Below are 14,590 nucleotides of genomic sequence, written 5' to 3' on the forward strand. Positions count from 1 at the left end.
AAATAATTCTAAATCAATCAGGTTTTTTGGTAAATTGACCAGTTTAGGCAAAGTTATAGAAAATAATAAAGTCTCAATGCAGCAACTTTTACCGCAGTTTTTTTAAAAAGCTGCCGCAAAATCAGGCATTTTTGGACGCAACAATTGGCCGCTAAATTGTGGAGGGAGTGGCTATGAATAACAGGGCGTTGCTTCATTGTGTGCACACAAACATGGGGATAAAATACAAACTAACATTTGTAGGGACAGAAATATAATGTAATACATTTAAAGTGTGCAATAAATCTGCTAGGCTACAATTTATGAACCTTTGTTGACGTTGTTGACGGCTCAGGTTTTAAGGAATCAAACTTTTCTCTAACTTTAACAACCTGCAGCAGGAGCTTTGGTCTCGTGCTCATCACCACGTGTCTATTATTTAGTCACAGCAAAACTGAGACAAATACGTGCACTGTGCATGTGTGTGTTAGCTGGTGTCAAGATACACAAATAGGTTCAATTTTCAAATGGGTGAGTCTTTAAAATTTTACACAGGAATTAAGCTAAGCTTTAAAATAATGCATTTGTTGAAAAAAAGAAAAATAAATAAATAATCCAAATGCAATAAAATACAACTAAAGTGTGTGTTTGATCAACATTCATGTCAGCATTAGAATAATGAGTGATCTGAGCATTAATACAGGAAAGAAAAAATAGTTTTTTTGTAATTTTAAATGTTTTTCTGTCATTCTGTGTATATTTGTTGTGAAGTGTTATGTGCTTTTCTGTAGTACTTTTGTGTATTTTTCCTGTAAAATGAATGTTTTTGGAGTATTTTCTGTATTTTTCTCTTGTCGTATTGTACTTTCCTGCAATGTTATAATTCTGTATATTTTTTATGTATTATTGCTCTTGTTTTGTGTATTTTTCTGTCATTTTGCCACATAAAATTAGACCAAAGGCCACATGTGGTCCGCAGGCTGCCAGTTGCCTATGTCTGACGTAGAGTACGCTACAGGAATATTGAATTGTGTAATGCTCCATTTTCATTGTGCAGAAATAGTTACACTCATTTTTTTTTGGCAGGAATAATATATTTGATAATGATCAGAACTATATTTTTGATTCCTTCAGTAATCTGAAGTCAATAATAATGATTTATTTTATAGCAGCAGAAAGGCCTCCTTCTTTATCTAGTGCTAGAGTATCTTTTACACTAACATGTTGATGTAATTAGACGTCTCTAAATATGCCTTTCCTAATCCAATCTGGTGAGGACAGTGTGCTGTCCAACATTAACTCTAAAGGTCAGGAGGAGGGAGGGGCCTCCTGGGTGGACAAAGCATGGATTCACAGACTTTGGAAAAGCCTGTGAACGGATGCTCTGGTGTCTGTGTGTGAGATAGAGATTCTGCTTGAATCATACACAGACGTTCACTCAAAGGCGTCTTTGACTTAGCGACTCCGTGAGCACATGGAACATCAGTTTACTGGTGGATATGCATCTTTTTCAGTGGCTGAATGTGGCTACTGTGTCACAACTAACAGTGGAATGTACGATGGAGGAGGAAATGTAGAAGGCAGATGAAGATGTAAAAGTTTTTACATATTAAGTGTTGCAGATAAGGGCAACTGGCGGCCCAGGGACCACAATCGGCCCTCAGACTAATATTAAACGGCCCCCCCCAAGCAAACATACATAAAAGGACAACACAAATGCACAAAATAACTCCCGAAACACACAAAATGTTAAGAGAAATACACAAAAGGACAAGAATGCACAAGATGACTCCAAAAACACACAAAAATATGTAAACCAACAACAAAAATTCACAAAAATAACTGAACATAGGAAAAATACACAAAATGACAACAAAAACGCACAAGATGACTCCAAACACACTCAAAATAAAAAAACACACAGAAAACATTTGTTCTTTCCTGTACTGCTGCTCAGATTGGTCTTTATTTTATATTCTGACATAAATGTTGATAATGTGGCACTCACATAATCATAATTTTTGTGCTAAAAGTTGTTCATCTCTGGAGTATTGGATTGATTGTGTGTGTGTGTGTGTGTGTGTCACAGGCTGTTGGTTGGTGCTCCTAAGGCCGGCCCCATAGGTGGTCATCAAGCCAAAACCCCTGGAGGACTTTACAGCTGTGATATATCCACCTCTCCTGGCTGCACAAGGGTTAACTTTGATAATGAATTTGGTGAGTGATCCATTAGGTTTTTTTTTTGTTTTTTTTTTACAGTTGAAGCGTTTTATTGTGTTTGTGATATTTGTGGTGTTTACTTGTGTGTGTAGAGGATACAAGGAGAGAGAGCAAAGAAAATCAGTGGATGGGAGTGACAGTCAACAGTCAGGGACCTGGAGGTAGAGTTGTGGTAAGACTTAAGTTTAACCCCGCGGTTTGTAACTTTTTTGGTTCGTGATCCCATTTTGGTATCAACAATTTCTGGCGAACGCAAAGACATTTTTTCTAGAATTAGTTTTTGATCATGTTTGTTATCCTGTACTGTTTTTTTTAACTGAACTCTTATTTGAAATAGATTTATATTTTACAAGGTGAAAGTATGAAATGCAGTTGTTTAAGATTGTGTTTTAATTTGAAAAAGAATAATAATTTAAAAATGTGTAATTATAATTTATATTTACCCCAAGGTTGAAAAACACTGGTTTAACCAATTAATGACAATATTTAGAACCACAGCTTAGAATAACTGGAATTTGTCACAATGTCGCGCCCCCCATCGCCTCGCAGTGAACCGATTCTTCTTCATGGGGCCCGTCTGCAGCCAATCAGATGTCTCGCTCCTTCACAGCCAATCACACAACTGTATCCCCACGAGGGGCGTTCCCAATCAGTTAAACAATTTTTCTTGTTTCAGACGTGCGCTCATCGGTTCCAGCGTCGTAGCAACGTTGGCACTAACCTCGAAACCCGCGACATCATCGGCCGTTGCTACACGCTGGGCCAGGACCTGACCATCGACGATCCACCCAGCGACGGAGACGGAGGCGGATGGCACTTTTGTAACAATAGACCCAGAGGCCACGAGATGTTTGGATCCTGTCAGCAGGGTCTTTCTGCAACATTTGACAAGGACTACCACTACGTCATCTTTGGAGCTCCTGGAGCCTATAACTGGAAAGGTAGTCGTAGGAGAAATCGTTGTCTAGCGTTGTACGATTTCATTTTTGTATTTTATTCAGTTTGTCAGCTGCTTTTAACCTTTACCCATGTTCACTGTCACAAAGACACGTAACACAAAGACAGACAACACGATGGACCACTTGATCCTTCTTCACCATCTACAGTACCACATTAACATTACGGGTTCAACTCTCTCCCGGTTCACTTCCTAACTCACCAATCATCTCCAATATATCTCCATAAGCAAATGCACATCCCACACCCTCCCAGTAACCCACGGAGTCCCTCAAGGCTTGGTGCCTGGTCCCGTCCTCTTTATTGGGCTAGGCGATATGCCTGAAAAATGTATCATGATATACTAAATGATTCATATCAGTCGATATCGATAATAAATAAGGACGAGAAGAAAAAAGGCCAAATTTAACTACTTTTATTTTAAGTGTAATCTTGGCTTTTGGCCTAGAGGCATGAGCGATGAACACATCACTCTGTTTTTGAAATGTGTGTGGGTGCGTGCTTGTGGACATGCAGGAGTGGGAAACAGCCACCCGTCCTGTGGAACTTGTCCGTCTCTCTTAGTCAACAGACGGCCGAGCCTTGACAGAGGGGAGATCGGGGCAAGAAACGCCCCTGAAAGCGCGCGTGAAAGCGGAACAGCTGGAGCTGGCGAACAAGGAACAGTCAGCTTCAGCCTTAAGGTGAGAGGCTGTCTTTTTCTTTCTCCGTGCGCTGGGACTGCTGCACCAGTGCAGCGGTAGCTGGGGCCGGGGACTTTCCGGTCCAGGCAGGCGGGCCTCGCTGAGGTTGCAGAGGCGGGGGGAGGGTCTTGGTGCTTTGAACAGCGGACCCTGGGGAGGAAGCTGTGGGGCCGTTCTCCGACGCACAGGCGGAGACGTGAGCGGAGGCTTTCTAGGGAGGTATAGGCGCAGAACCTCATCTTCCCTTTTCTTCGCTTCACAGCGCCACTGCATAGAAGATAGGGAGGAGCCAACTATTCTCTCAGGAATTATGGGAGCATCGTGGATGTTGCATCTTTGGGCGTCCGTCAGCTTCGCCAGCGAGCACGCTCCTGGATCACCATATTGCTCATGACCTTCACCATAGTCTGTAGTGGTTTTGGATACAGAGGCACACATCCGTCACTGTGGACATCTCTTCTATTATTGCTCGGTCCTGGGAGGAGGCCTCGTGTCTGTCCTTGTTGGATATTTTTCTACCACATGGACAAAGGCATGACATGACGCATCTCCTATACTGCGGTATAGGAGCTGGAGCTGGAGCTGGAGCTGGGCCGAATACCGTGGTGTGGGCCCAGGAGGGAGACCAACGTAAGCAAGAGCCTGGAGGGCGTCGAGGGCCGTGGTCTGGGACAGCAGCTATGGTCTTGCGGCATAGAGTAGAGCTAGCAGCGGGGCTGTCACTGTATTGAGAGGCCGCTGAAGGCCAACATGCACGCCGGAGCGCCAGCGTTGGAGGGAGCAGACAGCTGGAGCTTGGAGCTGCTAAACCTCACCTTCCAACCTGCTGTGGTCTAAAGCAAAGCGTCAGCTCTGCCAGCGTTCGTCGGCAGGAAAAAAGAAAATTCCACTTGCGAGTCAAAAAACTCGAGGTAGCTGAGAGGAGAAGAGGTTCAAGAACGACATCTGTTCGTCCCCTCCTTTTATAGGAGGTGGAAGCTTCTCCCATCAAAATGATGCACTTCACCGACCAATCAGGATTGGCAAAGTGAAATAGGTATTCTGAGGAATGTAGCAGAGGCAACATCCCATAGTGAGACATCTCACGAAATATGAACTAGAACTCAGCAGCCAGGTTACTCACCCAAACCTCCTCCAGATACCACATCACCCTGTACTCCAATAACTACACCGGCTTCCCATAAAACAGTGTATTTACTTGAATATACTTTACTCATCACCTACAAATTCCTTGATAACCTGGCCGCTCCTCCTCCATACCTCTCTGACGTCCTACACCACTACCAGCCCTCTCGCTGCTTCTGACTCCAAAATCCTCACTCCCATCGTCAAATCCAAGCACTGGACCTTGGGGATAAAGTCTTCGTCTCTGGAACTCTCTTCCCTCAAACATCAGTGCTTCTGACTCACTATAATCTCTTTTTTCATTTTGGCTTTTCTTTCCGATCTCTCCCATCTTGTCATTTCACACAGTTCTTTTTCTTTATTTAAGGTATCGTACGTTTGGAACAGAAAAACGATTCTTTCATCGAGATGGGCATTTATGATGACGGTCCGTACGAGGTGGGGGACGAACGTGAAAAGAACCCCGAACTCGTCCCTGTTCCTCCCAACAGCTACCTGGGTGAGAACAACAGATAATCCTTAAAGTGTGTAAGCTTGCCAACATCTCTTTCTGTTTCCAGGTTTCTCCTTGGACTCAGGAAGAAGTTTGACAAAGAAAGGCCAGCTGACGGTGGTGGCTGGAGCTCCACGAGCCAATCACAGCGGAGCGGTGGTGTTGTTAAAGACCGGAGGAGACACGAGCACCATCTTGTTAAAGGAGTACATTCTGGAAGGAGAGGGACTGGCTTCATCTTTTGGCTACGATCTGGCTGTGTTGGATCTCAACAAGGACGGGTAACCCCCAATTGCCACTGGATACGGGTCCGCTGCACTACGTCTCCGCCGCGCCACCGGAACTGATAAGTTTTCACTTTAGTTTATGTGTTAATTTCCACCGGGTCCGGTGCACTGCGTATCTCCCAGCTCCGACAGTCCGGAGCCCTCCGGCAGAGATACGCAGGACTTCTATTTCTGGCGGATGCCGGAGCGCGACGCAACAATTCAGCACAGAGTAAATGCAGTGAAACAGGAAGTTAACCACATACTAGACATGAAAACATCTGGTTACTTTTCAAAATAAAACACAGATCATATTTCATCATATTATCTCTTCTTCGTTAGCTGTAGCTAAAAAATGTGACTAGAACAACAACAAAAGGTAAACTTTTTATTTTAATACCTTCAAAAATGTAACAAAAAGCTGAAACTAAAGAATGTAATATATGTATGTCTGAAAAGTGTTAGTGTTTCGCTGTCACCCCTTTATTGTTATTTATTTATTTATCTTTATTAATTTATGTTTCCGCTGCTTTCTTTCCCTTTTCTCTATCTTTTTATTTTTTTTTCTAATTATATATGTCTCTTATATGTCTATGTTATATATGTCTATTTCCCTGGCTCTATTAACCACATAAATGCCAGTCTGTATCTGTACTTGTTTGCGAATATTGCTGCACTTTATTATTGTATATGTCATTGTAATTCACTTTAAAAAAACACTTTCTTTAACTGCGTTCTCGCGAGATTATGTAAATATCGTGAGAACTCCTCTGTCTCGTGACGTCAACCGGACTGCGCCGTTGGACACTCAAAACGCAACCGGTGGGGATTTCTGGACGTCGAACAGCGAAGCAAAACCGGATCGGAGCCGTGGCGCAGTGGAGACGTATCCAGTAGAAACCTCGGGTCAGGGATACAAAGAGAATCTGTTTACCTTTCATTCTTTGGTTATTCTGTTTTAAAACCAAACCAAAATAAACACTGTGGTTACTTTGTTTGATTGACTTAAAACCAAAACAGAAACATCAAAAACCAGACATGCAGCATTTTTCTGTTTTAAAATTAAATCTTTTGTTTGAGAGATATTTGGATATTTAAGGGAAACTAGGAGGAGAGCTTCATGTTTTAATCTCACCACACAGAGGGGACCCACAGACGGGGTCAAACTTTTACTCTGCTGCCTTTGATTAATCGATCTTGTATCATGTTGTCTACCTCACACTGATGACGTTTCGTTAAAGAGTTATTGATGCTGGAAGTCTGAATCTGTGAACGTCTGCCAACTTTACCAAACAGTGTTACGGTCCAAATAGTAAAACTTCTACCATTTGACACTTTTACAGCTTTTTTGAGGGCAGCAAAAATATATATTTTGCACATTATAAAACCACTAGCCACTAACAGCCGCCGTCAACACACGTTGATCACCAGAAACGAGGAGCACCAGTAGATTCATTACACCACCTGTGGTTCCTTTAATCACATATCATGCCCATGTTTTACGTAACGTAAATTTTTTGGTTTTGATTTATTAATGTAATAATAATGTTTCAATTCACCAGTTCATCTGTAATGTGACTTATGCATTGCTCCTTTTTTGTCAGGAGTAAAAGTCCACCCCCCATAAAAGTCCACCCCCCATGAAGCTCTCGTCATAGTTTCCCGTAAATATTCAAATATCACACAAACAAAACAAGATTTAATTCTATTACAGAAAAACCCTGTTTATCTGGTTTTTGATTTTTCTGTGTGTCTGTTTTGGTTTTAAGCTAGTAAGACAAAATAACCACACTGTTTATTTTGATTTGGTTTTAAAACCAAAGAATGAAGGGTTCACGGATTAAAGAGCTAAAAAGCTGTGGACAGTGACGATGCTATGCTGGTGTTTGTTTGTTAGCTGGGAGGACATCGTGGTAGGAGCTCCTCAGTACTTTGAAAAGGACGGAAAGATCGGTGGAGCCGTTTACGTCTTTGTCAACAAAGCTGGAAAATGGAACAAAGTCACACCCATCAGAATAGCTGGGCCTCAGGACTCCATGTTTGGCCTGTCGGTGGAAAACCTTGGAGACATCAATCTGGATGGTTACCATGGTGAGGATGAAACACACGTACACTCACAGATGTGTGTGTGTTAGAGTGGTCCAAAAAAACCCTTTTTTCCAGATTCTGTACATTAGAACCCTGCATTTGGTTCCATATCTGGTCAAATTATTTGGGTCCAAAATTTATGCACATAAATCATTATTTAGAGATTGCGCAAGACAAATGATCTATACTTGGGGGTGTTAAACTCGTTTTGTCGAATAACTTGAAGAAAATTGCAGGATTTTGGAAACACTTTGAGGAGCTTATCCAACCAAAAAAAGGGTTTTGTCTTTATTGGTCATTATGTGTGTTTTTTTTGTAATTTTATGTATTTTTGTTGACAGTTTGTGTGTCATTGAAGGTATTCTGTCATTTCTTGATGTTTGTGTATGTTTAAATGGTTGATGTGTGTGTCTTTTGTTTACTTTATGCATTTTGCTGTTTTATTTGTATGTTTAGGAAGTTATTTTGTGTATTGTATTGGGCTTTAAATTCTTTCCAACATCTTGAATAACAACTTTGGGGGGCAGCTTTGGGGGCCGCAAAAAAACTAGACTGAGGGCCACATGTGTATTCTTTGATGAACCACTGTGCGTGTGTTTTGTTTTTTTGACACTCAGAAAAACACTGTTTTGCTGGTTTTGTGAACAGACTTTGCTGTGGGAGCTCCTTATGATGATGATGAAGGTGGAAATGTTTTTATCTACCATGGATCAGACACAGGGCTCAGCTCCAAAAAGGCTGCACAGGTATATGAACGATCCATTCATTATCCTTTGGTCTATTTATGTAATACATGAGAAACACGGAAGTCAATGACACATCAAAGCGATCAGCAGAGGCCTCTGAAGAAGACTGGCAGTTGTCAGGAGATCAAAGTACATTTCTTAAAAAAAAGTTGACTGAATAAATGAAACCTTAACATATTCTCTTAAAGTAGTCAACAAGAACTTGCTGGAATCAGAAAACTGGTTTGTTGACCAATGCTCATGTGACTTGAACTGCGGAAAGATTTTGTGCATTGCATTGTGGGATTTGCAGTCCCGTAGAAGAATGCAAAGACGGCGCAGAAGCAGAAAAGTGTTTTTACTTTATTCTCGCCGTGATTTCTTCACCAGAAAAGACAATGATTCGCTTGACGACATTTTCTGTCCTGCTTCATTTTTCGTGATTTCGGGTGTTTCTGAGGAAGACTTTCCCTCCTCTGAAGCATCTTATTTTATAAATATTGGTATAACTCTACTGATCTTGTTTCAGGTGCTGTCCGGCCGACGTTTAGGAGTGAAGTGGTTTGGTTACTCTCTGGCAGGGAACATGGACCTGGATGAGAACTCATATCCTGACGTGGCTGTCGGATCCCTTTCAGATGCCGTTTTCGTCTTCAGGTGTTGGAACATCGTTATTATGTTTATGTGTTGGATTTTCTTTCAAGTTTAGTTTATGTTTTACGTTTGTATCGACAGAGCACGTCCAGTGATCACCATCAAGAAGACGATCAAGTTCACGCCAACAGAAATCGACCTCACTAAGAAGAACTGTGGCAACACCTTCTGGTACGCTTGTTTTTTTTACATCTAATCTAGCGTTGGGAATGATTTCAACTGTTAATCTGATTATTTGCACATTTGTTTTGGCGATTTATCACGAGCATGATTAATCAGAGAATTTTCAGCATTGCCGATAATCATGATTATTAGTTACGCTCATTTTGTGTTTTTAATATTTCTTCGGGATCGCTGAATCCACAATAAATTGATGGCTTGACTAGAGATGTGCTGATTCAGCTTTTCCACCGATATTGGTGCGTTGAGAGTTGGTCGATACCATATCAATCCAACACGATATCATCATGAATCATACATACTTTTTTTTTACTGTGGGATGTTAGAAAAACCTTGATAAAGTGATATATTACTCAAACAGAGAACAATAGTCAGCAACAGTACGTATGAGAAAAACTGATCCATGTATTATGAATGAACACCTCACACTAGAAAATTCAACAACTGAAAAAAATTAAAAATAAATAAATTAGAAGACCCTGAAAAATAACCTTAATAAATGTAATAAAAACTAATTATGTATCAGATTTTAGATGCAGCCTGATATAATCCAATAATATTTTTTTGTTGCTGATATCGGACCTACTGTATATTCAATATCAATATTGGAATCGGGGCAGCCTCAGACTTTAACTATCTGTTAAGGTTTTATTTATTCAGACAACTTTCTTTCAGGACTTTCTTTCTTTTGACTGTCAACTGTCAGTCTTCCTCAGATGTGTCTGCTGATCGCTTTTTAATGTGTCCAATTCTTGGACACACTTCTGTCCATCAGCAGCATTACTATTGCAACAACACATTATCAGTATGGTAAAACTAAGCTGTTTCACGATGGTATTTTGTCATGAAAATGTGTTCAAGCATTGGACACATCAAAGCCATCAGCAGACGCCTCTGAGGAAGACTGGCAGTTGACATTCAAAACATGTCAGGATATCAAAGTAAACTTCCTGTCTGAATAAATGAAGCCTGAACATATTATTCAAAACAACGACAAAATGGACTTGCTGGAATTAAATTAGCCTTAGACTTTATAATGCAAACGTGTGACCATCGATTTGTAAATTTAATGGTTAAAAACCAGTACAAACATGCTTTTATCCAGTCTAATGCAGCTAATCTTATGTCACCAGTTTGACGGTTGAGGCGTGCTTCACCTACACTGCCAACCCTAAAAGTTACGCTCCCAGACTAGGTAAACTAAGCGTCTCAGTCATACATTTAATGTTAACACATCACAGGCTTGTCTGTAATAAATCAACTCTTTTCTCTACTTTATTTAGCCTTATCTTACACCATGGAGGCAGACGCTGACAAGAGGAAGAACGGTTTTATTCCCAGATCATACTTCACAGAGCCTGGAGCATCTGAACATACTTACCAACACAAAGGCATCATCTCTTTTAATGTCAAAGACAAAACACAGTGTGTTAAACGCCAGCTTGTCATACAGGTAGTGAACATTATTCATGTGTAGGTATGTGCACTTACCCACTAAGGTACCAAATGTATTCTGTAATTTATTTAAATATTCTGTCCTAGTTTCACAATTATTCAACAAGGCATTGCAGGTATTTTTATCTGCCGTGTTACAGAACTTTAATTAATCAACGGACTTGGAAATATAGAGGTTCATCATTTTGGAACGATTTACCACAGACTCTGAAATCTATATCCTTAAGTTTTATGTATTCATCTGTTGCTTCATAAATGTAAATTCATTGTTTACTTGTAGTTTATGAGACCCTGTGGTCTTCTTAACTTCTAGCAGAAAAGTCATGTCATAAATGTTTGATGGATTTTTAAAAAATATTTTGTATGAACAAACAAATGAATAAAACATTAACGTGTCTTTTTTTGTCCTGCAGGAAAACATTAAAGACAAACTGCGCGGGATCCCGATCGACGTGTCGGTTGAAATTGATGCAACGCGTAAACGTAGGCAGAGCTCAACTGGTCCCCTGAACCCCGTGTTGGACGCCAACGAACCCACAACGACCCGATCAGAGGTTTGTACGTGTGTGAGTGTGTGTGTGTGTGTGCGTGTGAGCGTGTGAGTGTGTGTGTGCGTGTGTGCATGTGAGTGTGTGCGTGTGTGCGTGTGAGTGTGAGTGTGTGTGAGTGTGTGCGTGTGAGTGTGTGCGTGTGAGTGTGTGCGTGTGAGTGTGAGTGTGAGTGTGTGCGTGTGTGTGTGAAAGTGTGAGAGTGAGTGTGTGTGTGAGTGTGTGCGTGTGAGTGTGAGTGTGTGCGTGTGTGTGTGAAAGTGTGAGAGTGAGTGTGTGTGTGAGTGTGTGCGTGTGTGTGTGAAAGTGTGAGAGTGAGTGTGTGTGTGAGTGTGTGCGTGTGTGCATGTGTGAGTGTGAGTGTGTGTGAGTGTGTGTGTGTGAGTGTGTGCGTGTGAGTGTGTGCGTGTGAGTGTGCGTGTGAGTGTGTGTGTGAGTGTGTGCGTGTGAGTGTGTGCGTGTGAGTGTGTGTGAGTGTGTGCGTGTGTGTGTGTGCGTGTGAGTGTGTGAGTGCGTGCGTGTGAGTGTGTGTGAGTGTGTGTGTGAAAGTGTGTGCGTGTGAGTGTGTGAGTGCGTGCGTGTGAGTGTGTGTGAGTGTGTGTGTGAAAGTGTGAGAGTGTGTGTGAGTGTGTGCGTGTGTGTGTGTGCGTGTGAGTGTGTGTGTGAGTGTGTGCGTGTGAGTGTGTGAGTGCGTGCGTGTGAGTGTGTGTGAGTGTGTGTGTGAAAGTGTGAGAGTGTGTGTGAGTGTGTGCGTGTGTGAGTGTGTGTGTGTGAGTGTGTGCGTGAAAGTGTGAGAGTGTGTGTGTGAGTGTGTGTGTGAGTGTGTGCGTGTGTGTGTGTGTGTGAGTGTGTGCGTGTGAGTGTGTGCGTGTGAGTGTGTGCGTGTGAGAGTGTGTGTGTGAGTGTGCGTGTGTGAAAGTGTGAGAGTGTGTGTGTGTGTGTGTGCGTGTCAGTGTGTTTGTGTATAAGCATATTTAACTTTGTTGTGTGATTATTTGTAGTCTTTCATTTATTCAGACAACTTTAATGAAGACATTTTCTGAAAAATATTGTCCTAATAAATGTAACTATAACAGATCATCTGTAGTGTTTGTGTGTACATTTGTTTTCTAGGTGAATTTTCTTAAGGAAGGCTGTGGAGGTGACAATGTGTGTGAGAGCAACCTGCAGGTGAAACATCGCTTTGGACACAGATCGACTGATCAAGACACATTCACTCCTTTGGAATTGTAAGAAGTCATACACATACAGTCATTTATATAATATTATATTACAATTATTATTACTGTATTTGCTAACAAGGTTAATTTCCAACAAAAAGCTGGAAACCCATTTTTTCTACATTTTTGGTTTTAAAACAAATTCAAATCAATAAAAAAAAAAGTTTTTTTTTCATAAATGACAGAGATCAAATATGAACTCTAAATAAAAAGCATTTCACACTATTGTTTATTGTGAAGTATAGTCTTAAGTCATTTCTAACAATGTTTTAATAGACAAAATGTCTTATTCATCTGCTAATTCCAGCAACTTCATTTTGAAGTTAATATGTTATGGTTTAATTTATTCCGTCAATTTCTTTCAGCAAATTTACTTTGATCTGCAGAAATAACTCATTAGGACACATCAAAGCGACTGGCAGATGCCTCTGAGGAAGAATGACAGTTGACGGTCGAAACATGTCAGGAGATCGAAGTCAATGAAAAAAGTTATGAAACCTTAACATATTGGTTTTTACTGCTCTTTTCTCACTGAAAAAGTGCACAAAATAAGAGCAAATAAGGCATTAAATTAGGTTTTCATTCAGTTGTTTTCCTGCAAATATTAGTTTCATATTCAAATGCTGTATTTTTTTATTACAGCTTCCAGGTGATGGATAGAGAAACTATTATAGAAATTATATAAAAAGAGAGGGCAGTGGTACAACTTGGTAAGGGGCAAAGGAACAGGGGAGAGGGAGTTAGGGTGGGACAGACAGTGGAAGGAGTGGGGAAAGTGCCCCCCCCAAAAACAAAAAAAAACCTTGTTTTCCTGTTATTTACACAATGTTATATAAACTTGTTCATTTCCTGAAAATGTTGATAATAAAAAAATATGTATATTTCTTGCTTATTTATTACAGTGAATTAAATGTATTCCTTATTTCTCATTTTATTCTTGTATTTTTGTTGTTGTTTCTGTTTAATTAAAGGGAAAATGGCATTCCCGTGATCTCGCTCAGTGACCAAAACAACATCGCTCTGGAGATCAAAGTGACCAATCCAGATGGAGACGATGCGCACGAGGCGTCTATTAGCGCTAGCTTCCCTCGCTCCCTGACCTACGCTGCTTACAGAGTTTCACCTCAGGTGAGTTTTTTCCTCGATGGCACACACACACACACGCGCACACACACACACACACACACGCGCACACACACAATCATGACCTTCTCATTTGCCCACAGGAGCTTCCAATGAGCTGCATTGCCAATAAAAATGGATCTAAAGCTGACTGTGATCTTGGAAACCCCTTTAAACGTGACTCTGAGGTGAGAAAACGTCCTTTTGGGCTTTTCAATTATTTGTTTTATGAAATCATATTTCTGCCTTTTTGTTTCCAGACAACTTTTTATATTATTTTGGGCACATCTGGGATTTCTCCTGCCACTTCTGAACTGGAGATTGAACTTCAGTTAGAAACGTAAGTCAATCACTGCAAGTACTGCAGCAAAAACTATGCGTTTGAAAACTAAGACAAGTACAGTTGGATTAATATCATCATTCAAACAAACATTTTGATATGGTAAATACAGAACTGTCTCTCATGGTCACTTCTGGGCAAATACCACAGCACACACACTAAGGAATCTGCCTGAGGAGACTCTTTAATGTTTTGACCAACGTTATCAAAAACACAAACAGAGCAGCAGCAGATTCACAATATATTTAGAATAGATGTTTATGCTTTCTAACTTGGGGTGTAACGAAATAGTCAACTCACAACACAAATTTCTCATGATACAATATAAAAAATTAAAAAAAATTCCCAATGGAGAGTAACAATGCATATTTGTTGATGAAAAACAATTTGACTTCAAAAGTTGGAGACAGAGTGTTTTGCTTCACGAACACAGAATGAACAATGAAGTGTAGAGGATCTCTGTGTAAAGTGTTGACACGCGACTGCACGTCGTTGTAACATAAATCACACCTGAGAGTGAACTTTCCACTGTTTT

The 14,590-nt window shown here is 40.7% G+C and overlaps 1 protein-coding gene across 2 annotated transcripts in view; it reads left to right on the plus strand.

Annotated features, from left to right (window-relative positions):
* The window catches only part of LOC114479518 (integrin alpha-6-like), a 31,354-nt gene that overhangs the window by 9,304 nt on the left and 7,460 nt on the right, over window positions 1–14,590 (plus strand). For both annotated transcript variants that reach the window (XM_028473236.1, XM_028473237.1), the window contains exons 2-17: window positions 2,069–2,196; window positions 2,292–2,371; window positions 2,876–3,140; window positions 5,332–5,463; window positions 5,525–5,738; window positions 7,621–7,814; window positions 8,460–8,557; window positions 9,066–9,193; window positions 9,272–9,361; window positions 10,504–10,565; window positions 10,654–10,823; window positions 11,239–11,379; window positions 12,487–12,602; window positions 13,565–13,721; window positions 13,820–13,903; window positions 13,976–14,055. In XM_028473236.1, coding sequence (XP_028329037.1) covers window positions 2,069–2,196; window positions 2,292–2,371; window positions 2,876–3,140; window positions 5,332–5,463; window positions 5,525–5,738; window positions 7,621–7,814; window positions 8,460–8,557; window positions 9,066–9,193; window positions 9,272–9,361; window positions 10,504–10,565; window positions 10,654–10,823; window positions 11,239–11,379; window positions 12,487–12,602; window positions 13,565–13,721; window positions 13,820–13,903; window positions 13,976–14,055 — 2,139 coding nt within the window. The remainder of the gene's footprint in view (window positions 1–2,068; window positions 2,197–2,291; window positions 2,372–2,875; window positions 3,141–5,331; window positions 5,464–5,524; window positions 5,739–7,620; window positions 7,815–8,459; window positions 8,558–9,065; window positions 9,194–9,271; window positions 9,362–10,503; window positions 10,566–10,653; window positions 10,824–11,238; window positions 11,380–12,486; window positions 12,603–13,564; window positions 13,722–13,819; window positions 13,904–13,975; window positions 14,056–14,590) is intronic.

Source organism: Gouania willdenowi, chromosome 17, assembly GCF_900634775.1.
Source record: "Gouania willdenowi chromosome 17, fGouWil2.1, whole genome shotgun sequence".
Taxonomy (NCBI): domain Eukaryota; kingdom Metazoa; phylum Chordata; class Actinopteri; order Blenniiformes; family Gobiesocidae; genus Gouania; species Gouania willdenowi.